The sequence below is a fragment of the Zonotrichia leucophrys genome, unplaced genomic scaffold (assembly GCF_028769735.1).
Source record: "Zonotrichia leucophrys gambelii isolate GWCS_2022_RI unplaced genomic scaffold, RI_Zleu_2.0 Scaffold_203_88370, whole genome shotgun sequence".
NCBI lineage: Eukaryota > Metazoa > Chordata > Aves > Passeriformes > Passerellidae > Zonotrichia > Zonotrichia leucophrys.
The window spans coordinates 5,333-32,833 of NW_026992408.1; the positions used below are offsets into that span (position 1 = coordinate 5,333).

The 27,501-nt window shown below is 51.8% G+C and overlaps 1 protein-coding gene across 1 annotated transcript; it reads right to left on the reverse strand.

Annotated features, from left to right (window-relative positions):
• Positions 1–27,403, reverse strand: LOC135461164 (ceramide synthase-like). Its single transcript, XM_064738155.1, has 4 exons — positions 27,006–27,403; positions 19,547–19,633; positions 14,132–14,342; positions 1–342 (listed from the first exon to the last, which is right to left on the reverse strand). Exons 1-4 carry the CDS (start codon positions 27,218–27,220, stop codon positions 70–72), a joined length of 786 nt encoding a protein of 261 aa, XP_064594225.1. The 5' UTR covers positions 27,221–27,403; the 3' UTR covers positions 1–69.
• Between the last annotated feature and the right edge of the window lie 98 nt (positions 27,404–27,501).

Consider the following 27,501-nt stretch of genomic DNA (forward strand, 5'->3'; position numbering starts at 1 on the left):
CAGGACTGTCCCCAGGTTGTCCCCAGGTTGTCCCAGGATTGTCCCCAGGACTGTCCCCAGGTTGTCCCCTCAGGGCGGCCGCGGCTGCGCCCCCGCGGGCCGGAAGAGGCGCCAGGTGCCGCGGCAGATGAGGCCGAACCAGTAGAGCTGGGGCGCGGCCAGGGCGGCGGCGGCGGCGTTGTAGCCGGGGGGCAGCGCCGCGGGCACGCGGGGCAGCGCCAGCCCCCGCTGGCGGCCGTAGCGCCAGTACAGGTACGGGAAGAGCAGCACGCGGCAGCCCAGGAAGGTCAGGAGCAGCGCCAGCGCGTTCAGCTTGTGCAGGAGCGTGTGCTGCCGCCGGAACTGCGGGACGGACGGACAGACGGACAGACGGACAGCGTCAGGTGGGGTGGGGGCTGCGGGGCGGGGGGGGCAAACGGGCGCTGGAATGGTTCTTCTAGGGGGAGGGGAAGGGTGGGAATTGGTGATGGAAACATCTCAGGGGGGTTTGTGGAGAACAATGGGGACCTTCTAGAAGGGATCCAGGTGCAGTTATGGAGTCTCTGGGGGGTGAGGAATCCATGGAGACCTCAAAAGTTCTTCTGGGGTGAGGAGAAGGGTGGGAATTGGTGGTGGAAACATCTCAGGGGGGTTTGAGAGGACGGTCTGGAAGGGACCCAGATGCCGTTATGGAGTCTCTGGGGTGGGAGGAACCCATGGAGACCTCAAAGGTTCTTCTGGGGGGAGGGGAAGGGAAGGAATTGGTGGTGGAAACATCTCAGGGGGGTTTGGAGAAGAACTCTGGAACAGATCCCGATGTCATTATGGAGTCTCTGGGGGGTCACAAATCCATGGACACCTCAAAAGTTCTTCTGGGTGTGGAGAAGGGTGGGAATTGGTGGTGGAAACATCTCAGGGGGGTTTGTGGAGAACAATGGGGACACTGTGGAAAGGATCCAGATGTAGTTATGGGGTCTCCAGGGGTTGGGGGACAAGGAGACACCAGAACCGTTCTTCTGGGGGGAGGGGAAGGGTGGGAATTGGTGGTGGAAACATCTCAGGGGGGTTTGGAGAAGAACTCTGGAAGGGATCCAGGTGCAGTTATGGAGTCTCTGGGGGGTGAGGAATCCATGGAGACCTCAAAGGTTCTTCTGGGGTGAGGGGAAGGGCGGGAATTGGTGGTGGAAACATCTCAGGGGGGTTCGAGGGGACGCTCTGGAAGGGATCCAGATGCAGTTATGGAGTCTCTGGGGGGTCACAAACCCATGGAGACCTAAAAGGTTCTTCTGGGATGAGGGGAAGGGGGGGAATTTGTGGTGGAAACATCTCAGGGGGTTTGTGGAGAACCATGGGGACCTTCTAGAAGGGATCCAGGTGCAGTTATGGAGTCTCCAGGGGTTGGGGGACAAATGGGCGCTGGAATGGTTCTTCTGGGGTGAGGGGAAGGGTGGGAATTGGTGGTGGAAACATCTCAGGAGGGTTTGGAGAAGACAACGGAGGGGTGGGAAATGGGATCCCGATGTCGTTATGGAGTCTCCAGGGGTTGGGGGACAAACGGACGCTGGAACGGTTCTTCTGGGGGGAGGGGAAGGGTGGGAATTGGTGGTGGAAACATCTCAGGGGGGTTCGAGGGGACGCTCTGGAAGGGATCCAGATGCAGTTATGGAGTCTCTGGGGTGTGAGGAACCCATGGAGACCTCAAAAGTTCTTCTGGGGGGAGGAGAAGGGTGGGAATTGGTGGTGGAAACATCTCAGGGGGGTTTGGAGAAGACCCCAAGGACACTTTGGGACCTTCTGGAGAGGCCCCGGTGGGAGCTGAGGAGCCTGGAGGGGTTCGGGGAGAAATTTTGGGGAATTTTTGGGGAAAAATTTGGGATTTTTGGGGTTTTTAAAATGAAATTTTTGGGGAATTTTTGGTGAAATTTTGGGAATTTCTTTGGGAATTTTTAATGAATTTTTTTGGGATTTTTATGGGAATTTTTTTTGAAAAATTTGGGACTTTTGGGATTTTTAAAATGAAATTTTTGGGAATTCTTTTGGATTTTTGGGGCCATTTCTGGTAAATTTTGGGGAATTTTTGGGATTTTTTTGGGAATTTTTTTAGGGATTTTAATGGGATTATTTTGAATTTTTGGGGAATTTTTGGAGATGATTTGGGAAAAATTTGGGATTTTTGGGGATTTTGAAATGAAATTTTGGGGATTTTTGGGAATTTTTTTGTGAAATTTTTGGGATTTTTGGATTTTCTGGGGAATTTGTTGGATTTTAGGATTTTTGGGATTTTTATGGGAATTTTTGCGGAAAAATTTGGGATTTTTGGGGAGTTTTTAAATGAAATTTTGGGGATTTTTGGTGACATTTTTGGGAATTTCTTGGGAATTTTGGGGTTTTTAAATGAAATTTTTTGGGGGATTTTTGGGGGAATTTTTTGGGATTTTTTTGGAAATTTGGGAAGATTTTTCTGGAATTTTGGGGATTTTTTTTGGGGAACAATTTGGGAATTTTGGGGATTTTTAAATGAAATTTTTGGGGATTTTTGTGGATTTTTTGGTGACATTTTTGGGAATTTTTTGGGAATTTTTGGGGAAAAATTTGGGATTTTTGGGGTTTTTTAAATGAAATTTTGGGGAATTTTTGGTGAAATTTTTGGGAATTTCTTTGGGATTTTTGGGGATTTTTAAATGAAATTTTTTGGGATTTTTTAAAAATTTCTTTGGGAATTTTGGGTGAAACTTTTGGGGAATTTTGGGGAGAAAATTTGGGAGTTTTTAAAATGAAATTTTGGGGGATTTTTGTGGATTTTTTGGTGACATTTTTGGGAATTTTTTGGGAATTTTTGGGGAAAAATTTGGGATTTTTGGGGTTTTTTAAATGAAATTTTGGGGAATTTTTGGTGAAATTTTTGGGAATTTCTTTGAGATTTTTGGGGATTTTTAATGAAATTTTTGGGATTTTTTAAAAATTTCTTTGGGAATTTTGGGTGAATTTTTTGGGGGATTTTTTTTGGAATTTTGGGGGAAATTTTGGGATTTTTGGGGATTTTTGAATGAAATTTTAAGGAATTTTTTAGGATTTTAAAAATTTTATTGGGGATTTTTTTGGGGGATATTTTGGGAAATTTTGGAAGATTTTTCTGGAATTTTGGGGATTTTTTTTGGGAAGAATTTGGAATTTTTGGGGATTTTTAAATTAAAATTTTGGGGAATTTTTTTTTATTTCTTTGGGAATTTTTTGTGGATTTCTTGGGAATTTTGGGAATTTTTAAATGAAATTTTGGGGGATTTTTTGGGGGAATTTTTTGGGATTTTTTGGGAAATTTTGGAAGATTTTTCTGGAATTTTGGGGATTTTTTTTGGGAACAATTTGGGAATTTTGGGGGATTTTTAAATGAAATTTTGGGGAATTTTTGTGGATTTTTTGGTGACATTTTTGGGGAATTTTTGGGGAATTTTTGGGGAAAAATTTGGGATTTTTGGGGTTTTTTAAATGAAATTTTGGGGATTTTTTGGGGGAATTTTGGGATTTTTTTGGGATTTTTGGGGATTTTTAAATGAAATTTTGGGGATTTTTTAAAAATTTCTTTGGGAATTTTGGGTGAATTTTTTGGGGATTTCTTTGGGATTTTCTGGAATTTTTGGGGAGAAAATTTGGATTTTTGGGATTTTTTGAAATGAAATTTTGGGGAATTTTTGAGGATTTTAAAAATTTATTTGAGGAATTTTTGCTGATTTTTTTTGGGGAACAATTTGGGATTTTTGGGGATTTTTAAATTAAAATTTTGGGGATTTTTTTTTATTTCTTTGGGAATTTTTGTGGATTTCATGGAATTTTGGGGGATTTTTAAATGAAATTTTTGGGGAATTTTTGTGGATTTTTTGGGGAAATTTTTGGGAATTTTTGGGGAAAAATTTGGGATTTTTGGGGTTTTTTAAACGAAATTTTGGGGAATTTTGGGTCGAAATTTTTGGGATTGTTGGGGAATTTTAAATGAATTTTTTTGGATTTTTAAAAAAATTCTTTGGGAACTTTGGGTGAATTTTTTGGGGAATTTTGGGCAGAAAATTTGGGAATTTTTTAGGATTTTAAAAATTTCATTGGGGAATTTTTTGGGGATTTTTTGGGGGAAATTTGGGAAGATTTTTCTGGAATTTTGGGGAATTTTTTGGGGAAAATTTGGGAATTTTGGGGATTTTTAAATTTAATTTTGGGGATTTTTTTTATTTTTTTGGGGATTTTTTTGGGAGTTCTGGGAATTTTTTGGGATTTTTAAATGAAATTTGGGGGATTTTTGTGGATTTTTTTGGTGACATTTTTGGAATTTTTTTTGGAATTTTTGGGGAAAAATTTGGGAATTTTGGGGATTTTTAAATGAAATTTTGGGGATTTTTGGTGACATTTTTGGGAATTTCTTGGAATTTTGGGATTTTTAAATGAAATTTTTGAGATTTTTAAAATTTCTTTGGAATTTTGGGTGAATTTTTGGGGAATATTGGGGAGAAAATTTGGGATTTTTTAAAATGAAATTTTGGGGAATTTTTTAGGATTTTAAAAATTTTAATGGGATTTTTTTGGGTTTTTTTGGGAAATTTTGGAAGATTTTCTGGAATTTTGGGATTTTTTTGGGGAACATTTGGGATTTTTGGGGATTTTGAAACGAAATTTTTGGAATTTTGGGGATTTTTTAAATAAAATTTTTGCGAATTTTGGGGATTTTGAAATGAAATTTTTTGGGATTTTTTTGGGATTTTGGGGGAATTTTTTGGGATTTCATTTGATTTTTTGGATTTTTTTTTTTTTTTGATTCTGATGGGATTTTTTCATTTTTTTGGCCATTTCTGGGCCGTTTTTAATGGGATTTTTTGGGGTTTTTTGGGGCGGATTTTGGGATTTTAATGGGATTTTAATGGGATTTTTGTGGGATTTTTATGGGATTTTAATGGGATTTTTATGGGTTTTTAATGGGATTTTTAGGGTTTTTAATGGGATTTTCCATTTTGGGCCGTTTTTAATGGGATTTTTTCGGGGTTTTTTGCATTTGGGGACATTTGGGACACTTGGGACCTGATCAAGGTGGATTTTGGGATTTTTAGGGTTTTTAATGGGATTTTAATGGGATTTTTATGGGTTTTTTTAATGGGATTTTTATGGGATTTTCCCATTTTTTGGCCGTTTTTAATGGGATTTTTTTGGGGTTTTTTGGATTTTTGTGGATTTGGGGACATTTGGGGACATTTGGGGACCTGGCCTGGGAGGATTTTGGGATTTTTGTGGGATTTTTATGGGATTTTTATGGGATTTTGGGTGATTTTAATGGGATTTTAATGGGATTTTTAATGGATTTTCTCATTTTTTGGCCGTTTTTAATGGGATTTTTTCGGGGTTTTTTGCATTTGGGGACATTTGGGGACCTGGCCTGGATGAATTTTGGGTGGATTTTTATGGAATTTTTAGGGTTTTTTATGGGATTTTAATGGGATTTTAATGGGATTTTAATGGGATTTTTAGGGGTTTTTTTATGGGATTTTCCCATTTTTTGGCCGTTTTTAATGGGATTTTTTCAGGGTTTTTTGGATTTTTGTGGATTTGGGGACACTTGGGGACATTTGGGGACCTGGCCTGGATGGATTTTGGGGTGGATTTTGGGTGGATTTTTTCGGGATTTTTATGGGATTTTAATGGGATTTTTATGGATTTTTATGGGATTTTTATGGATTTTTATGGGATTTTCCCATATTTTGGCCGTTTTTAATGGGATTTTTTCGGGGTTTTTTGCATTTGGGGACATTTTGGGGACATTTGGGGACATTTGGGGACCTGGCCAAGGTGGATTTTGGGATTTTTAGGATTTTAATGGGATTTTTATGGTTTTTAATAGGATTTTTATAGGATTTTCCCATTTTTTGGCCGTTTTTAATGGGATTTTTTCGGGTTTTTTTTCAATTTTTGTGGATTTGGGGACACTTGGGGACATTTGGGGACCTGACCAAGATGGATTTTGGGGCAGATTTTGGGATTTTTATGGGATTTTAATGGGATTTTAATGGGATTTTTATGGGATTTTTATGGGGTTTTTTAATGGGATTTTCCCATTTTTTGGCCGTTTTTAATGGGATTTTTTTGGGGTTTTTTGGATTTTTGTGGATTTGGGGACACTTGGGGACATTTGAGGACCTGGCCTGGATGGATTTTGGGGTGGATTTTGGGATTTTAATGGGATTTTTATGGGGTTTTTAAAGGGATTTTTAGGGGTTTTTTTATGGGATTTTCTCATTTTTTGGTCGATTTTAATGGGATTTTTTCGGGGTTTTTTCAATTTTTGTGGATTTGGGGACACTTGGGGACATTTGGGGACCTGACCTGGATGGATTTTGGGATTTTAATGGGATTTTAATGGGATTTTAATGGGATTTTAATGGGATTTTAATGGGATTTTTAATGGGATTTTTTATGGGATTTTTATGGGATTTTCCCATTTTTTGGCCGTTTTTAATGGGATTTTTTCGGGGTTTTTTGCATTTGGGGACACTTGGGGACATTTGGGGACCTGGCCTGGATGGATTTGGGGGTGGATTTTGGGATTTTAATGAGATTTTTTATGGGATTTTAATGGGATTTTTATGGGATTTTTATGGGATTTTAATGGATTTTAATGGGATTTTTATGGGATTTCCATTTTTGGCGTTTTTATGGATTTTTTCGGGGTTTTTTGCATTTGGGGACATTTGGAGACCTGACCCAGTTGGATTTTGGGATTTTTATGGGATTTTAATGGGATTTTTATGGGTTTTTAATGGGATTTTTAATGGGATTTTCCCATTTTTTGGCCGTTTTTAATGGGATTTTTTTGGGGTTTTTTGCATTTGGGGACATTTTGGGGACATTTGGGGACATTTGGGGACCTGGCCTGGATGGATTTTGGGGAGGATTTTGGGATTTTTGTGGGATTTTATGGATTTTAATGGGATTTTAATGGATTTTTAGGGTTTTTTAATAGGATTTTCCCATTTTTTGGCCGTTTTTAATGGGATTTTTTCGGGGTTTTTGCATTTGAGGAAATTTGGGGACATTTGGGGACATTTGGGGACCGGCTGGATGGATTTTGGGGAGGATTTTGGGATTTTTATGGGAATTTTGATGGGATTTTGGGTGATTTTTTTATGGATTTTTAGGGGTTTTTAATGGGATTTTCTCATTTTTTGGTCGATTTTAATGGGATTTTTTTGGGGTTTTTTGGCTTTGGGGCATTTGGGACATTTGGGACATTTTGGGGCCACCTCACCAGATGAGGACTTGCCCATGGATTTTGGTGGATTTTTAGGTTTTTAGGGTTTTTAGGGATTTTCCCATATTTTGGCTTTTTAATGGGTTTTTTCGGGTTTTTTGCATTGGGGACATTTGGGGACATTTGGGGACATTCAAGGGACATTTGGGGACATTTTGGCACTCACCAGGATGAGGACTTGCCCAGGTGGATTTTTAGGGTTTTTAATGGGATTTTCCCATATTTTGGCCTGTTTTTAATGGGAATTTTTCGGGGTTCTTTGCATTTGGGACATTTGGGGACATTTGGGACATTTGGGGACATCTCACCCAAGGATGAGGACCTTGCCCAGGCACCGAAGGCGTCTCAGACTCGCCATGAGGGCCCAGAAGAATCGCCCTTGCCCTGGCGCACATGGGGCACAGTGACTCCCGGAAGTGCGTCACCGAAATGCAGTCCAAATGGCGGCCAGCCAAAAGACACAAAAATGTCCCCAAACCCACCAAGCGTCCCCAGGTGTCCCCAATGTCACCAAGGTGTCCCCAAACCCCCCAAGTGTCCCAAAAGTGTCCCCAATGTCCCCAAATGTCACCCAAGTGTCCCCAAAATGTCCAGTCCCAAATGTCACCCAGGTCCCCAAAGTGTCCCCAAATGTCCCCAAAATGTCACCCCAGATCCCAAAAAATGTCCCCAAATGTCACCAAGGTGTCCCCAAAGTGTCCCCAACGCCCCAAAAATGTCCCCAAACCCCCTCAGATGTCCCCAAATGTCACCCAAGGTCCCCAAAGTGTCCCCAAACCCCCCAGAGTGTCCCCAGGGTCTCCAAAGTGTCCCCAGGTGTCACCCGATGTCACCAAGGTGTCCCCAACGCCCCAAAAATGTCCCCAAACCCCCCCAGATGTCCCCAAAGTGTCCCCAAACCCCCCAAAGTGTCCCCAAATGTCACCCGAGGTCCCCAAGGTGTCCCAAAGTGTCCCCAAAGTGTCCCCAACCACCCCCAGAGCGTCCCCAGGGTCCCCAAGTGTCACCCGATGTCACCAAGGGTCCCCAACACCCCAAGGTGTCCCCAAACCCCCCCCAGTGTCCCCAAGGTGTCCCCAGATGTCACCCGAGGTGTCCCCAAAGTGTCCCCAGATGTCACCAAGGTGTCCCCAAGGTGTCCCCAACACCCCAAAAATGTCCCAAACACCCCCAAATGTCCCCAGATGTCACCCGAGGTCCCCAAGGTGTCCCCAGGGAGCCCAAAGGTCACTCAGGGTCCCCCAAAAATGTCCCCAAGGTGTCCCCAAATGTCCCCAACCCCCCCAGAGCGTCCCCAGGGTCCCCAAATGTCACCCAATGTCACCGAGGTGTCCCCAAACCCCCTCAGATGTCACCAAGGTGTCCCCAAACCCCCCAAAGTGTCCCCAGGGTGTCCCCAAATGTCACCCAAGGTCCCCAAAATGTCCCCAACACCCCAAAAATGTCCCCAAAGTGTCCCCAAATGTCACCCGGTGTCCCCAAGGTGTCCCCAGGTGTCCCCAAACACCCCCAGAGCATCCCCAGGGTCCCCAAGTGCCACCCGGTGTCACCAAGGTGCCCCCAACACCCCAAATTGTCCCCAAACCCCCTCAGATGCCACCAAGGTGTCCCCGACCCCCCCAAATGTCACCCAAGGGGTCCCCAAGTTGTCCCCAAATGTCACCCAGGGTCCCCAAAGTGTCCCCAAACCCCCCCAAATGTCACCAAAGTGTCCCCAAGGTGTCCCCAAATGTCACTCAAGATCCCCAAGGTGTCCCCAACACCCCAAAAATGTCCCCAACACCCCAAAAATGTCCCCAAAGCCCCCAAAGTGTCCCCAAATGTCACCCAAGGTCCCCAAGGTGTCCCCAGGGAGCCCAAATGTCACCCACGGTCCCCAAAAATGTCCCCAACCCCTCAAAAGTGTCCCCAAATGTCACCCGAGGTCCCCAAGGTGTCCCCAAATCCCCAAAGTGTCACCCAAGGTCCCCAAAAATGTCCCCAAGGTGTCCCCAGATGTCACCCGGTGTCACCAAAGTGTCCCCAACACCCCAAAATTGTCCCCAAACCCCCCAAATGTCCCCAAATGTCACCCACGGTCCCCGAGGTGTCACCAATCCCCTCAAAAGTGTCCCCAAATGTCACCCGAGGTCCCCAAAGTGTCCCCAAAGTGTCCCCAACACCCCCAGAGTGTCCCCAGGGTCCCCAAGGTGTCCCCAGATGTCCCCCGATGTCACCAAGGTGTCCCCAACGCCCCAAAAATGTCCCCAAACCCCCCAAAATGTCCCCAAATGTCACCCAGGGTCCCCAAATGTCACAAGAGCCCCAAAAGTGTCCCCAAATGTCACCCGAGGTCCCCAAAGTGTCCCCAAAGTCTCAAATGTCACCCCAGATCCCCAAAAATGTCCCCAAGGTGTCCCCAAATGTCACCCGGTGTCCCCAAGGTGTCCCCAACGCCCCAAAAATGTCCCCAAACCCCCCAAATGTCCCCAAAGTGTCCCCAAATCCCCCAAAGTGTCCCCAAATGTCCCCAAATGTCACCCAAGGTCCCCAAGGTGTCCCCAGGGAGCCCAAAGGTCACTCAGGGTCCCCCAAAAATGTCCCCAAGGTGTCCCCAAATGTCCCCAAACCCCCCAGAGCGTCCCCAGGGTCCCCAAATGTCACCCAATGTCACCGAGGTGTCCCCAAACCCCCTCAGATGTCACCAAGGTGTCCCCAACACCCCCAGAGTGTCCCCAGGGTCCCCAAGGTGTCCCCAGATGTCACCCAGGGTCCCCAAGGTGTCCCCAACGCCCCCAAAATGTCCCCAAACCCCCTCAGAAGTGTCCCAAGTGTCCCCAAATGTCCCCAAATGTCACCCTGGGTCCCCAAGGTGTCCCAAGGTGTCCCCAAAGTGTCCCCAACCACCCCCAGAGCATCCCCAGGGTCCCCAGATGTCACCAAGGTGTCCCCAACACCCCAAAAATGTCCCCAAAGTGTCCCCAAATGTCACCCAATGTCACCAAGGTTCCCAAAGTGTCCCCAAAAATGTCCCCAAATCCCACAAAGTGTCCCCAGGTGTCACTCGATGTCCCCAGGGTGTCCCCGACCCCCCCAAATGTCACCCAGGTGTCCCCAAGGTGTCCCCAAATGTCACAAGAGCCCCAAAAGTGTCTCAAGTTGTCCCCAAATGTCACCCAGGTGTCCCCAAAGTGTCCCCAACACCCCCAGAGTGTCCCCAGGGTCCCCAGGGAGTCCCCAGATGTCCCCCGATGTCACCAAGGTGTCCCCAACACCCCAAATGTCACCCTGGGTCCCCAAAGTGTCCCCAAAGTGTCCCCAAATGTCACCAGAGCCCCAAAAGTGTCCCCAAGGTGTCCCCAAAGTCTCAAATGTCCCCAAGGTGTCCCCAAATCCCCAAATGTCACCCACGGTCCCCAAAAATGTCCCCAACCTCTCAAAAGTGTCCCCAAATTGTCCCCAAATGTCACCCAAGGTCCCCAAGGTGTCACCAACACCCCCAAAGTGTCCCCAAGGTGTCCCCAAATGTCACCCAAGGTCCCCAAGGTTCCCAAAGTGTCCCCAAATCCCCAATTTCCCCCCGATTTTCACCATTTTTCCCCATTTTCCCCCCAATTTTCCCCCAATTTGCTCAAATTTTCTCCCAATTTTTTCTCAATTTTCCCCAAAGTTCCTCCTCAACTTTCCCCCAATTTTCACCGATTTTCTCCCAATTTTCGCCCTTTTTTCCCCCCAGGTAACCCCAAATCCCCATTTTCCACCCAAATTTCACGGGGTTTTTTGTGCCCATCCCCTCCCATCCATGCCCAGGTGTGCCAGCTGTGCCCAGGTAACCCCAAATTCCCCATTTTTCACCCCAAATTCCCCATTTTTCATCAAAAAATCCCCATTTTTTCACCAAATCCCCAAATTTCACCCAAATTTCACGGGGTTTTTTGTGCCCATCCCCTCCCAGCCGTGCCCAGGTGTGCCCAGGTGTGCCCAGGTGTGCCCCCCATGCACTCACGGTGGCCACGGGGAAGCAGACCAGCACCATGGCCAGGTGTGCCCAGGTAACCCCAAATCCCCATTTTTCACCCCAAATTCCCATTTTCCACCCCAAAATCCCCATTTTTCACCCAAATTTCACGGGGTTTTTTGCGTCCATCCCCTCCCACCCGTGCCCAGGTGTGCCCAGGTGTGCCCAGGTCTATGCCAAATCCCCCAGGTGTGCCCAGGTACCCCCCAAATTCCCATTTTCTGCCCCAAAATCCCCATTTTTCACCCAAATTTCACGGGGTTTTTTCCCTTTATCCCCTCCCAGGTGTGCCCAGGTGTGCCCAGGTGTGCCCCGGTGTGCCCAGGTGTGCCCCCCATGCACTCACGGTGGCCACGGGGAAGCAGACCAGCACCATGGCCAGGTGTGCCCAGGTAACCCCAAATCCCCATTTTCCACCCAAATTTCACCCCAATTTCACGGGGTTTTTTGCATCCATTGCCTCCCAGCTGTGCCCAGCTGTGCCCAGGTGTGCCCAGGTGTGCCCAGGTCTATTGCAGGCCCCCCCAGGTGTGCCCAGGTAACCCCAAAATTTTCATTTTTCACCCCAAAATCCCCGTTTTCCACCCAAATTTCACCCAAATTTCACCCAAATTTCACCCAAATTTCACGGGGTTTTTTGCATTTATCCCCTCCCATCCATGCCCAGCTGTGCCCAGGTGTGCCCAGCTGTGCCCAGCTGTGCCCAGGTGTGCCCGCCACTCACGGTGGCCACAGGGAAGCAGACCAGCACCATGGCCAGGTGTGCCCAGGTAACCCCAAATTCCCCATTTTCCACCCCAAAATCCCCATTTTTCACCCAAATTTCGCGGGGTTTTTTACATTTATCCCCTCCCAGCCGTGCCCAGCTGTGCCCAGGTGTGCCCAGGTCACCCCAAATCCCCATTTTCCACCCCAAATCCCCATTTTTCACCCCAAAATCCCCATTTTTCACCCAAATTTCACCCAAATTTCACGGGGTTTTTTGTGCCCATCCCCTCCCAGGTGTGCCCAGGTGTGCCCAGGTGTGCCCCCCATGCACTCACGGTGGCCACGGGGAAGCAGACCAGCACCATGGCCAGGTGTGCCCAGATAACCCCAAATCCCCATTTTTCACCCTAAAATCCCCATTTTTCACCCAAATTTCACGGGGTTTTTTGCATCCATCCCCTCCCACCCGTGCCCAGCTGTGCCCAGGTGTGCCCAGGTCTATGCCAAATCCCCCCAGGTGTGCCCAGGTAACCCCAAATCCCCATTTTCCACCCCAAATTCCCATTTTTCACCCTAAAATCCCCATTTTTCACCCAAATTTCACGGGGTTTTTTTGCTTTATCCCCTCCCATCCATGCCCAGGTGTGCCCAGGTGTGCCCAGGTGTGCCCAGGTAACCCCAAATCCCCATTTTCCGCCCCAAAATCCTCATTTTCCACCCAAATTTCACGGGTTTTTTGCTTTATCCCCTCCCAGCCATGCCCAGGTGTGCCCAGGTATCCCTAAAACCCCAATTTTCACTGATTTCCCCCCAATTTCCACCCATTTTCCCATCCCAGGTGTGCCCAGGTAACCCCAAATCCCCATTTTCCACCCAAATTTCACGGGTTTTTTGCGCCCACCCATGCCCAGGTGTGCCCGGGTGTGCCCAGGTGTGCCCAGGTGTGCCCAGGTGTGCCCAGGTACCCCCCAAATCCCCATTTTTCACCCAAAATTCCCATTTTTTACCCGAAATTTCACGGGGTTTTTTTTGTTTATCCCCTCCCAGGTGTGCCCAGGTGTGCCCAGGTGTGCCCAGGTGTGCCCCCCACGCACTCACGGTGGCCACGGGAAGCAGACCAGCACCATGCCCAGCTGTGCCCAGGTAACCCCAAATTCCCATTTTCCACCCCAAAATCCCCATTTTCCACCCAAATTTCCCGGGGTTTTTTCCCTTTATCCCCTCCCATCCATGCCCAGCTGTGCCAGCTGTGCCCAGGTGTGCCCAGGTAACCCCAAAATCCCCATTTTTCACCCCAAAATCCCCATTTTTCACCCCAAAATCCCCATCTTTACCCCAAATTTCACGGGGTTTTTTGGATTTATCCCCTCCCATCCATGCCCAGGTGTGCCCAGGTAACCCCAAATCCCCGTTTTCCACCCCAAATTCCCCATTTTTCATCCAAAAATCCTCATTTTTTTCACCAAATCCCCATTTTCCACCCAAATTTCATGGGGTTTTTTGCGCCCACCCGTGCCCAGCTGTGCCCAGGTGTGCCCAGGTGTGCCCAGGTGTGCCCCCACGCACTCACGGTGGCCACGGGGAAGCAGACCAGCACCATGGCCAGGTGTGCCCAGGTAACCCCAAATCCCCATTTTCCACCCCAAAATCCCCATTTTCCACCCAAATTTCACAGGGTTTTTTGCATCCATTGCCTCCCAGCCGTGCCCAGCTGTGCCCAGGTGGCCCAGGTGTGCCCAGGTCTATGGCAAATCCCCCCAGGTGTGCCCAGGTAACCCCAAATCCCCATTTTCCACCCCAAATTCCCATTTTTCACCCCAAAATCCCCAAATTTCACCCAAATTTCACCCAAATTTCACGGGGTTTTTTCCCTTTATCCCCTCCCATCCGTGCCCAGCTGTGCCCAGGTGTGCCCAGGTAACCCCAAATCCCCATTTTTCACCCCAAATCCCCATTTTTCACCCAAATTTCACGGGGTTTTTTGCATTTATCCCCTCCCAGGTGTGCCCAGCTGTGCCCAGGTAACCCCAAATCCCCATTTTTCACCCCAAAATCCCCATTTTTCACCCAAATTTCACGGGGTTTTTTCCCTTTATCCCCTCCCAGGTGTGCCCAGGTGTGCCCAGGTGTGCCCAGGTGTGCCAGGTGTGCCCCCACGCACTCACGGTGGCCACGGGGAAGCAGACCAGCACCATGGCCAGGTGGTGCAGCACCATCAGCAGCTCCTGGCGCAGGAAGGCGGCGGCGGCGCGGGGCGGGGCCGGGGCGCCGTGACCTTTGACCTGGGCGCGGCTCAGGTGGCACAGGTACATGGCATAGACGTCGTACACGAAATAGGGCACGGCGAAGGACGGGTACGCCCAGGCCAGCCAGTGCCTGGGGACAGGTGAGGGACAAAAAACACAAAAAATCACAAAAAACCCCAAAAAATCCCGAAAATTTTACCCCAAAATTCACTGAATTGGCCCCAAAAAGCAGCGAAATTCACCTCAAAATTCGCTGAATTGGGCACAGTGAGGGACAGGGGAGGGACAGGTGGGATTGGACAGGTGAGACACAAAAAATCCCAAAAAAACCCAAAACACCCCAAAAAATCCCGAAGATTTTACCCCAAAATCCACTGAGTTGGCCCCAAAAATCAGCGAAATTCACGAAAAAATTCCCTGAATTGGGCACAGTGAGGGACAGGTGACACAGGACAGGTGAGGGACAAAAAACCCCAAAAAATTGCAAAAAAATCCCGAAGATTTTACCCCAAAATTCCCTGAATTGGCCCCAAAAATCAGCGAAATTTGGCACAGTGAGGGACAGGTGAGGGACACAAAAAAACCCCAAAAAATCACAAAAAAATCCCAAAGATTTTACCCCAAAATTCCCTGAATTGGGCACAGTGAGGGACAGGTGACACAGGACAGGTGAGGGACAGGTGAGACACAAAAAACCCCAAAAAATCCCGAAGATTTCACCCCAAAATTCACTGAATTGGCCCCAAAAATCAGCGAAATTCACTGAAAAATTCCCTGAATTGATCACAGGTGAGACACAAAAAAACCTCAAAAACTCCCAAAGATTTTACCCCAAAAATCAGTGAAATTCACTGAAAAATTCCCTGAATTGGGCACAGTGAGGGACAGGTGACACAGGACAGGTGAGGGACAGGTGAGGTGAGACACAAAAAAACCCTAAAAAATTGCAAAAAAATCCCGAAGATTTTACCCCAAAAATGAGCGAAATTCACTTAAAAATTCCCTGAATTGGGCACAGTGAGGGACAGGGGAGGGACAGGTGACACAGGACAGGTGAGGGACAAAAAATCCCAAAAACCCCCCAAAAAATCGCGAAGATTTGACCCCAAAAATCAGCGAAATTCACTGAAAAATTCACTGAGTTTGGCACAGTGAAGGACAGGTGAGGGACAAAAAATCCCAAAAAATTGCAAAAAAATCCCAAAGATTTTACCCCAAAATTCCCTGAATTGGGCACAGTGAGGGACAGGTGACACAGGACAGGTGAGGGACAAAAAATCACAAAAATTGCAAAAAATCCCGAAGATTTTACCCCAAAATTCCTTGAAAAAAACCACAAAAAAACCCAAAAAATCCCGAAGATTTTACCCCAAAATTCGCTGAATTGGCCCCAAAAATCAGCAAAATTGGGCACAGTGAGGGACAGGTGAGGCACAAAAAAACCCCAAAAAATCCCAAAGATTTTACCCCAAAATTCCCTGAATTGGGCACAGTGAGGGCCAGGTGACACAGGACAGGTGAGGGACAAAAAATCCCAAAAAATTGCAAAAAAATCCCGAAGATTTCACCCCAAAAATCGCTGAATTGGGCCCAAAAATCAGCAAAATTCGCCTCAAAATTCGCTGAATTGATCACAGTGAGGGACAGGGGAAGGACAGGTGAGATTGGACAGGTGAGGCACAAAAAACCCCAAAAAAATCACAAAAAACCCCAAAAAATTGCAAAAAAATCCCGAAAATTTTACCCCAAAATTCACTGAATTGGCCCCAAAAATCAGCGAAATTCACTGAAAAATTCCCTGAATTGGGCACAGTGAGGGACAGGGGAGGGACAGGTGACACAGGACAGGTGAGGCACAAAAAATCCCAAAAAATCACAAAAAAACCCCAAAAAATTGCAAAAAAATCCCAAAGATTTCACCCCAAAATTCGCTGAATTGGCCCCAAAAATCAGCAAAATTCACGAAAAAATTCCCTGAATTGATCACAGGTGAGGGACAGGTGACACAGGACAGGTGAGACACAAAAAACCCAAAAAATCGCAAAAAAATCCCGAAGATTTTACCCCAAAAATCAGCGAAATTCGCTGAAAAATTCCCTGAATTGATCACAGGTGAGACACAAAAAAAACCCAAAAAATCCCAAAGATTTCACCCCAAAATTCCCTGAATTGGGCACAGTGAGGGACAGGGGAGGGACAAAAAAACCCAAAAAAATCGCAAAAAAATCCCGAAGATTTTACCCCAAAAATCAGCGAAATTCGCAGAAAAATTCCCTGAATTGATCACAGGTGAGACACAAAAAAATCCCAAAAAATCCCGAAGATTTTACCCCAAAATTCGCTGAATTGGCCTCAAAAATTCACTTAAAAATTCACTGAATTGGTCACAGTGAGAGACACCAAAAACCCCAAAAAATTCTATAAAAATCCTCAAAAAATCACCAAAAAATCCCCAAAATCCTGAGGATTTTACCCCAAAATTCCCTGAATTGGGCACAGGTGAGGGACAGGGGAGGGACAGGTGAGGTGAGACACAAAAAAACCCTAAAAAATTGCAAAAAAATCCTGAAGGTTTTACCCCAAAAATCAGCGAAATTCGCTTAAAAATTCCCTGAATTGATCACGGGTGAGACACAAAAAACCCCAAAAAATCCCGAAGATTTTACCCCAAAATTCGCTGAATTGGCCTCAAAAATTCACTTAAAAATTCACTGAATTGGTCACAGTGAGAGACACAAAAAAACCCCAAAAAATTCTATAAAAATCCTCAAAAAATCACCAAAAAATCCCCAAAATCCCGAAGATTTTATCCCAAAATTCACTGAATTGGTCACAGGTGAGGGACAGGTGAGGGACAAAAGAACCCCAAAAAATTGCAAAAAAAACCTGAAGATTTTACCCCAAAAATCACAGAAATTCGCTTAAAAATTCCCTGAATTGATCACAGGTGAGACACAAAAAAACCCAAAAAATCCCGAAGATTTCACCCCAAAAATCCCTGAATTGGGCCCCAAAAATCAGCGAAACTCACTTAAAAATTCCCTGAATTGATCACAGGTGAGAGACAGGTGAGACACAAAAAACCCCAAAAAATCCCGAAGATTTCACCCCAAAATTCACTGAATTGGGCACAGTGAGGGACAAGGGAGGGACAGGTGAGACACAAAAAAACCCCAAAAAATTGCAAAAAATCCCAAAGATTTTACCCCAAAATTCGCTGAATTTGGCCCCAAAAATCAGCGAAATTCACGAAAAAATTCCCTGAATTGGGCACAGTGAGGGGCAGGTGACACAGGACAGGTGAGGGACAAAAAACCCCAAAAAATCACAAAAAACCCCAAAAAATTGCAAAAAAATCCCAAAGGTTTTACCCCAAAATTCGCTAAATTGGGCCCAAAAATCAGCGAAATTCGCTTAAAAATTCACTGAATTGATCACAGTGAGGGACAGGTGACACAGGACAGGTGAGGGACAGGTGAGACACAAAAAAACCCAAAAAATCCCGAAGATTTCACCCCAAAAATCCCTGAATTGGGCCCAAAAATCAGCAAAATTCGCCTCAAAATTCGCTGAATTGGCCTCAAAAAGCAGCAAAATTCACTTAAAAATTCTCTGAATTGATCACAGGTGAGGGACAGGTGAGACACAAAAAAACCCCAAAAAAATCCCGAAGATTTTACCCCAAAATTCCCTGAATTTGGCACAGTGAGGGACAGGTCAGACACAAAAAAACCCCAAAAAACCCCCCAAAAAATCGCAAAAAATTCCCGAAGGTTTTACCCCAAAAATCAGCGAAATTCACTGAAAAATTCGCTGAATTGATCACAGTGAGGGACAGGGGAAGGACAGGTGAGATTGGACAGGTGAGGCACAAAAAACCCCAAAAAATCCCAAAGATTTTACCCCAAAAATCAGCGAAATTCACTGAAAAATTCATTGAATTGGGCACAGTGAGGGACAGGTGAGTCAGTCCCAGGTGTGCCCAGGTGTGCCCCAGGTACCCCCAGGTACCCCCAGGTGTGCCCAAATGTCACCCAATGTATCCCAGGTGTGCCCAGGTATCTCTCAAGTGTCCCCAGGTGTGCCCAGGTGTGCCCAGGTGTGCCCAGGTGTGTCCCCAATACTCCCAGGTGTATCTCAGGTGTATCCCAGGTGTGTCCCAGGTGTCCCCAGGTGTGTCCCAGGTGTCCCCAGGTGTGTCCCCAGGTGTATCCCAGGTGTATCCCAGGTGTGCCCAGGTGTGCCCAGCTGTGCCCAAATGTCACCCAATGTAACCCAGGTGTGTCCCTGTCCCCCCCAGGTGTGTCCCCATGGATCTGAAGATGTCTCCAGGTGTCCCCAGGTGTGCCCAGGTGTGCCCAAATGTCACCCAATGTATCCCAGGTGTGCCCAGGTGTCCCCAGGTGTGTCCCATGGATCTGAAGATGTCCCCAGGTGTGCCCAGGTGTGCCCAGGTATCTCCAATATGTGCTCAGGTACCCCCAGGTGTCCCCCCAGGTGTGTCCTGAGCTGTTCCCAGGTGTGTCCCCATGGATCTGGGTGTGTCCCAGGTGTGTCCCCAATGTCCCCACGTGTCCCCAGGTGTTCCCAGGTGTCCCAGGTGTCCCCAATGTCCCCACGTGTCCCCAGGTGTCCCCAATGTCCCCAGGTGTGTCCCATGGATCTGGGTGTGTCCCCAATGTCCCCAGGTGTGTCCCCAATGTCCCCAGGTGTGTCCCATGGATCTGGGTGTGTCCCCAATGTCCCCAGGTGTGTCCCCAATGTCCCCAGGTGTCCCCAATGTCCCCAGGTGTGTCCCCAGGTGTGTCCCAGGTGTGTCTGACCAATGTCCCCAGGTGTATCTGAAAATGTCCCCTGGTGTCCCAGGTGAGTCCCAGATGTCCCAGGTGTGTCCCCAGGTGTCCCCAGCTGTCCCCAGGTGTGTCCCAGGTGTGTCCCCAGGTGTGTCCCCAGGTGTGTCCCAGGTGTGTCCCCAGCTGTCCCCAGGTGTCCCCAGGTGTGTCCCCAATGTCCCCAGGTGTGTCCCAGGTGTCCCCAGGTGTGTCCCAGGTGTGTCCCAGGTGTGTCCCCAGGTGTGTCCCAGGTGTGTCCCCAATGTCCCCAGGTGTGTCCCCGATGTCCCCAGGTGTGTCCCAGGTGTGTCCCAGGTGTGTCCCCAGGTGTGTCCCCAATGTCCCCAGGTGTGTCCCAGGTGTCCCCAGGTGTCCCCAGGTGTGTCCCAGGTGTCCCCAGCTGTCCCCAGGTGTCCCCAGGTGTGTCCCAGGTGTGTCCCAGGTGTGTCCCAGGTGTCCCCAGGTGTCCCAGGTGTCCCCAGGTGTCCCCAATGTCCCTCACCTGTCGTCGATGACGTTGCCCTGGCAGGAGCTGGCGATGATCAGCCCGGCCGTGGAGGCCATGACGGCCTGGACAGAGGAGACCAACCTGGGGACAGAGTGACGTCACAGGGTGTGACATCACAGCGTGACATCACAGGGTGTGACATCACAGTGTGACATCACAGGGTGTGACATCACAGGGTGTGACATCACAGGGTGTGACATCACAGGGTGTGACATCACAGGGTGTGACGTCACAATGTGTGACATCACAGTGTGACACCACAGGGTGACATCACAGTGTGTGACATCACAGTGTGACATCACAGGCTGTGACATCACAGTGTGACACAGGGTGACACACAGGGTGACACACAGGGTGACACAGGGGTGACACAGGGGTGACACACAGGGGTGACACACAGGGTGACACAGGGTGACACAGGGTGACACACAGGGTGACACAGGGGTGACACACAGGGGTGACACACAGGGTGACACACAGGGGTGACACAGGGTGACACAGGGGTGACACACAGGGTGACACACAGGGTGACACAGGGTGACACAGGGTGACACACAGGGGTGACACACAGGGGTGACACAGGGGTGACACAGGGTGACACACAGGGTGACACAGGGTGACACAGGGGTGACACACAGGGGTGACACAGGGTGACACACAGGGTGACACAGGGGTGACACACAGGGGTGACACACAGGGGTGACACAGGGGTGACACAGGGGTGACACAGGGTGACACACAGGGTGACACACAGGGTGACACACAGGGTGACACACAGGGTGACACACAGGGTGACACAGGGTGACACAGGGTGACACAGGGGTGACACAGGGGTGACACAGGGTGACACACAGGGTGACACAGGGGTGACACAGGGTGACACACAGGGTGACACACAGGGTGACACACAGGGGTGACACACAGGGTGACACACAGGGTGACACACAGGGTGACACAGGGGTGACACACAGGGTGACACACAGGGGTGACACACAGGGTGACACACAGGGTGACACAGGGTGACACAGGGGTGACACACAGGGTGACACACAGGGTGACACACAGGGGTGACACAGGGGTGACACACAGGGTGACACACAGGGGTGACACACAGGGTGACACACAGGGTGACACACAGGGGTGACACAGGGTGACACACAGGGTGACACACAGGGTGACACACAGGGTGACACACAGGGGTGACACAGGGGTGACACAGGGTGACACAGGGTGACACACAGGGTGACACAGGGTGACACACAGGGGTGACACACAGGGTGACACACAGGGGTGACACAGGGTGACACACAGGGTGACACACAGGGTGACACAGGGGTGACACACAGGGTGACACAGGGTGACACACAGGGTGACACACAGGGTGACACACAGGGGTGACACAGGGTGACACAGGGGTGACACACAGGGTGACACAGGGGTGACACACAGGGGTGACACAGGGGTGACACAGGGTGACACACAGGGTGACACAGGGGTGACACACAGGGGTGACACACAGGGGTGACACAGGGTGACACACAGGGTGACACAGGGTGACACAGGGTGACACACAGGGTGACACAGGGGTGACACAGGGGTGACACACAGGGTGACACACAGGGTGACACACAGGGTGACACAGGGGTGACACAGGGTGACACACAGGGTGACACAGGGGTGACACACAGGGTGACACACAGGGTGACACAGGGTGACACAGGGGTGACACACAGGGTGACACACAGGGTGACACACAGGGTGACACACAGGGTGACACAGGGGTGACACAGGGGGTGACACAGGGGTGACACAGGGTGACACACAGGGTGACACACAGGGTGACACAGGGGTGACACACAGGGTGACACACAGGGTGACACAGGGTGACACACAGGGTGACACAGGGTGACACAGGGTGACACAGGGGTGACACAGGGGTGACACGGGGTACAAGGGGGACACACAGGGGACACAGGGACACAGGGGTGACACACAGGGGTGACACAGGGGGGTGACACACAGGGGTGACACAGGGTGACACAGGGTGACACAGGGGACACCAGGGTGACACAGGGGTGAACACAGGGTGAACAGGACACAGGGTGACGACACAGGGTGACACAGGGGACACAGGTGACACCGGGTGACACAGGGGACACAGGGGCGGTGCACAGGGGACACAGGGGACACGGGGACACACAGGTGACAAAGGGTGACACAGGGTGACACACAGGGTGAACAGGGGACACAGGGTGACACACGGGGTGACAGGGCACAGGGTGACACAGGGTGACACAGGGTGACACAGGGTGACACACAGGGTGAACACAGGGTGACACAGGGTGGTACACAGGGTGACACACAGGGTGCACAAGGGGTGACACAGGGGACACAGGGGTGCACAGGGTGACACAGGGTGACACAGGGTGACACAGGGTGACACAGGGTGACACAGGGTGACACAGGGTGACACAGGGTGACACGGGGTGACACACAGGGGCAACAGGTGACAAGGGTGACACAGGGGTGACACACAGGGTGACACAGGGTGACACAGGGACACAGGGTGAACAGGGTGACACAGGGTGACACACGGGGACACAGGGTGACCACGTGCACGGTGAAGGGACACAGGGACAATGACAAGGTACACAGGGTGAAGGTGACAGGTACAGGGTGACACGGTGACACAGGGTGACACGGTACACGGTGCAGGGTGACAAGGTGCAGGCACAGTGACACGGTGACAAGGGGAACAGGTGACACAGGTGACACAGGGACACAGGTACAGGACAGGTGCACAGGGACCAGGTGACACAGGTGACACACAGGGACACAGGTGACACAGGGTGACACGGGGACACAGGACACACAGGTGAACAGGGTGAACGACACGGTGAAACGGTACAGGTGACAGGCAGGGTGACACAGGGTGACACAGGGTGAAGGTGAACAGGGACACGGTGACACAGGTGAAGGTGACAGGTACACGGGGACAGGTGACCGGTGCAGGTGAACGGAAGGGTGACAGGTGACACAGGGACAGGGACACAGGTGCACAGGTCACGGACAGGTGACAGGTAAAGGGAAGGGTAACGGAAGGTGACGGTGACAAGGAGGTGCGGTGAAAGGTGACAGGTGACACACAGGGTGACAAGGTGACACACAGGTGACACAAGGTGACACACGGGCAGGTGAACAGGACAGGTGACAGGGTGAACAGGGTGACACAGGTGACAAGGGGTGAACAGGTGACACAGGTGACAACAGGGTGACACAGGGTGACAAGGGTGACACAGGTACAGGGTGACACAAGGGTGCACAGGTGACAAGGGTGACACAAGGTGACAAGGTGACACAGTGAAGGTGAACAGGTGACACAGGGTGACACAGGGAAGGTGAAGGGGGACACAGGTGAAAAGGGAACAGGTAAAGGTGACACACAGGTAACAGGTGACAGGTGACACAGGTGACACAGGTGACACAGGTCACAGGGGACACAGGTGAACAGGGTGAAGGGTGAACAGGTGACACAGGGTGACAACAGGGTGACACAGGTGACAGGGTGACAGGACACAGGTGAACAGGGTGACACAGGGTGACACAGGTGAACAGGTGAACACAGGTGACACAGGTGACACAGGAAGGTGAACAGGGAACAGGGACACAGGTCAGGGTGACAGGGTGCAAGGGTGAACAGGGGTGACAAGGGTGACACAGGGTGACAAGGGTGACACAGGTGAACAGGGTGAACAGGTGAAAGGTGACACAGGGTGACACGGTGAACAGGTACACCACAGGGTGACACAGGTGCACAGGTGACAACAGGGTGACAGGGTGACACGGTAGTGACACAGGTGACAGGGTGACAACAGGGGACACAGGTGACACAAGGGTACACAGGTGAAGGTGACACAGGGGTGACACACAGGTGACACAGGTGACACAGGACACACAGGTGACACAGGTGACACAGGGTGACACAGGGTGACACGGGGTGGCACAGGGTGAAAGGTGACACAGGTGAACAGGTGACACCAGGGTGACAAGGTGACACAGGGGGACAACGGGTCACCGGTGACACAGGGTGACAGGTGAACAGGTGAACACAGGTGGGGGTGACACAGGGTGACACAGGGTGACACAGGGTGACACAGGGTGACACACAGGGTGACACAGGGTGACACAGGGGTGACACAGGGTGACACACAGGGTGACACAGGGGTGACACAGGGGTGACACAGGGGTGACACACAGGGGTGACACAGGGTGACACACAGGGTGACACACAGGGTGACACACAGGGTGACACAGGGTGACACACAGGGTGACACACAGGGTGACACAGGGTGACACACAGGGGTGACACAGGGTGACACACAGGGTGACACAGGGGTGACACACAGGGTGACACACAGGGGTGACACACAGGGGTGACACAGGGGTGACACACAGGGTGACACAGGGTGACACACAGGGTGACACACAGGGTGACACAGGGTGACACAGGGTGACACACAGGGTGACACAGGGGTGACACACAGGGTGACACACAGGGTGACACAGGGGTGACACAGGGTGACACAGGGTGACACAGGGGTGACACACAGGGTGACACACAGGGTGACACACAGGGTGACACAGGGGTGACACAGGGGTGACACAGGGGTGACACAGGGTGACACAGGGGTGACACACAGGGTGACACACAGGGGTGACACACAGGGTGACACAGGGGTGACACACAGGGTGACACACAGGGTGACACACAGGGGTGACACAGGGTGACACAGGGGTGACACACAGGGTGACACACAGGGGTGACACACAGGGTGACACAGGGGTGACACACAGGGGTGACACAGGGGTGACACAGGGGTGACACACAGGGTGACACACAGGGTGACACAGGGGTGACACAGGGGTGACACAGGGTGACACAGGGGTGACACAGGGTGACACACAGGGGTGACACAGGGTGACACACAGGGTGACACAGGGGTGACACACAGGGTGACACACAGGGTGACACACAGGGTGACACACAGGGGTGACACACAGGGTGACACACAGGGTGACACACAGGGGTGACACAGGGTGACACAGGGGTGACACAGGGGTGACACACAGGGGTGACACACAGGGTGACACACAGGGGTGACACACAGGGTGACACACAGGGTGACACAGGGGTGACACAGGGTGACACACAGGGTGACACAGGGGACATCAGCACCAAGGACAGCAGCCTGGGGACATCAGGGGACATTGGGGACACAGAGGGGACACGTGGGGACAATGGGGACAATGGGGACAGGGGGACATCAGGGATGTAGGGTGACACAGCGGGACACAGGTGACACATGGGTGACACACATGGGTGACACCGATGGCACACGGGTGACACACAGGGGACAGGCGGGTGACACGGGGGGGCGGGGCTGGGCCCGAGGGTGACACTGATGGCACACAGGTGACACATGGGTGACACTTGGGTGACACTGATGGCACACAGGTGACACACGGGTGACACCAGTGACACATTGGTGACACTGGTGGGACGTTGGTGACACATTGGTGACACGTTGGTGACACGCTGGGGGCCGGGCCGGCGCTGACGTCCCTGAGCCGTGTCCCCGTGTCACCGGCTAATCCCGCCCTGCCCCCCCCCGGATTGTCACCAAGTGTCCCCACCCCCCCCCGGCTTGTCCCTGTCCTGTCCCTGATCCCCTCCCCGGATTGTCCCCAATCCCCCCCTGCAGTGTCACCAATCCCGGATTGTCCCCAAGCCCGGATTGTCCCCAAGCCCGGATTGTCACCAACCCCCCCCGGCCTGGCCTTGTCACTGTCCCTGTCCCTGATCCCCCCCCTGGCCGGGCCACCACCGGCCTGGATGTGGCCCTGTCCCCTCCCTGTCCCCTCCCTGTCCCATCCCTGTCCCCATCCCTGTCCCCTCCATGTCCCCTCCCTGTCCCCTCCATGTCCCCTCCATGTCCCCTCCCTGTCCCCTCCCTGTCCCCTCCATGTCCCCTCTCTGTCCCCTCCCTGTCCCCTCCCTGTCCCCTCCCTGTCCCCTCTCTGTCCCATCCCTGTCCCTGCAGTGTCCCCTCCCTGTCCCTGTCACCCTCACAGTGTCACCTCCTGTCCCTCCCTGTCCCCTCCCTGGCCCGGTGCCACCCATCCCCGGTCCCTGCAGTGTCCCCATCCTGTCCCTTCCTTGTCCCCAGCCCTGTCCCTGTCACCCTCACAGTGTCACCTCCTGTCCCTGCAGTGTCCCCAGCCCTGTCCCCTCCCTGGCCCGGTGCCACCCTTCCCTGTCCCCATCCCGGTCCCTGCAGTGTCCCCAGCCCTGTCCCTTTCCTGTCCCCTCCTTGTCCCCGCAGTGTCCCCAGTCCTGTCCCTGCAGTGTCCCCATCTCTGTCCCCTCCCTGTCCCAGTGCCACCCATCCCTGTCCCAGTGCCACCCAGCCCTGTTCCCTCCCTGTCCCAGTGCCACCCATCCCTGTCCCAGTGCCACCCATCCCTGTCCCTGCAGTGTCCCCAGCCCTGTCCCCTCCCTGTCCCCTCCTTGTCCCCATCCCCCTCCCTGTCCCTTGTCCCCATCCCTGTCCCCTCCCCCTCCTTGTCCCCACAGTGTCCCCAGCCCTGTCCCTGCAGTGTCCTCTCACTGTCCCCTCCCTGTCCCCTCCCTGTCCCAGTGCCAGCCATCCCGGTCCCTGCAGTGTCCCCAGCCCTGTCCCCTCCATCCCTTTCCCTGTCCCCTCCATGTCCCCATCCCTGTCCCCTCCCCCTCCTTGTCCCCTCCTTGTCCTCTTGGGGTCACCCGGCGGCCATCACCGTGTCCCCATCCCTGTCCCTGTCCCCACCCCCATTGTCCCCCTTGGCTGTCCCCTGTCCCCATCCCTGTCCCCATCCCCATTGTCCTCATTGTCCCCCTGGCTGTCCCCTGTCCCCATCCCTGTCCCCATCCCCATTGTCCCCCTTGGCTGTCCCCTGTCCCCATCCCTGTCCCCATCCCCGCTGTCCCCCTGGCTGTCCCCTGTCCCCATTATCCCCGCTGTCCCCATTGTCCCCCTGGCTGTCCCCTGTCCCCATCCCTGTCCCCATTGTCCCCCTGGCTGTCCCCTGTCCCCATCCCCATCCCCGCTGTCCCCATCCCCATTGTCCCCTTGGCTGTCCCCTGTCCCCATCCCTGTCCCCATGCCCATTGTCCCCCTGGCTGTCCCCTGTCCCCATCCCTGTCCCCGCTGTCCCCATCCCCATTGTCCCCCCGGCTGTCCCCTGTCCCCATTATCCCCGCTGTCCCCATTGTCCCCGCGGTGTCACCTGGCGGCCAGCACCGTGTCCCCATCCCCATCCCTGTCTCCCCGCTGTCCCCGCTGTCCTCATTGTCCCCTGGCTGTCCCCTGTCCCCCCGCTGTCCCCGCTGTCCCCATTGTCCCCGCGGTGTCACCTGGCGGCCAGCACGGTGGCGCGGCTCTGGGGACAGCCGGCGATGGCGGCCAGGCCTCGGCGGGCCAGCACGAAGAGCCCCGGGAAGAAGACGAGCCCCGGCACGCAGAGCAGCCCCGCCGCCAGCCCCGGCGACGACCCCGGCCCCGGCGGCGACAGCGGCGACGGCGGCGACAGCGGCGACAGCGGCCCCGGCGACACCGCGGCGCCGGGCATGGCCGGGCGGGCGGGGCCTGCCGGGGGGGCGGGGCTTGTTCAGGGGGGATGGGAGGGCTGGGGACAGCGAGGGGACAGCGCGGGGACAGCGCGGGGACAGCGCGGGGACAGCGCCGGGGACGGAGGGGACAGCGCGGGGACAGCGGGGACAGCGGGCATGGCCGGAGGGGGCGGGGCCAATGGGCACCGCGGGGACACCGGGAATGGGCGGGGCGGGGCTTGGGGGGGGCGGGGTTTAGGGGATTAGGGGCGGGGCTAAGGGACACAGGCAAGGATAACGG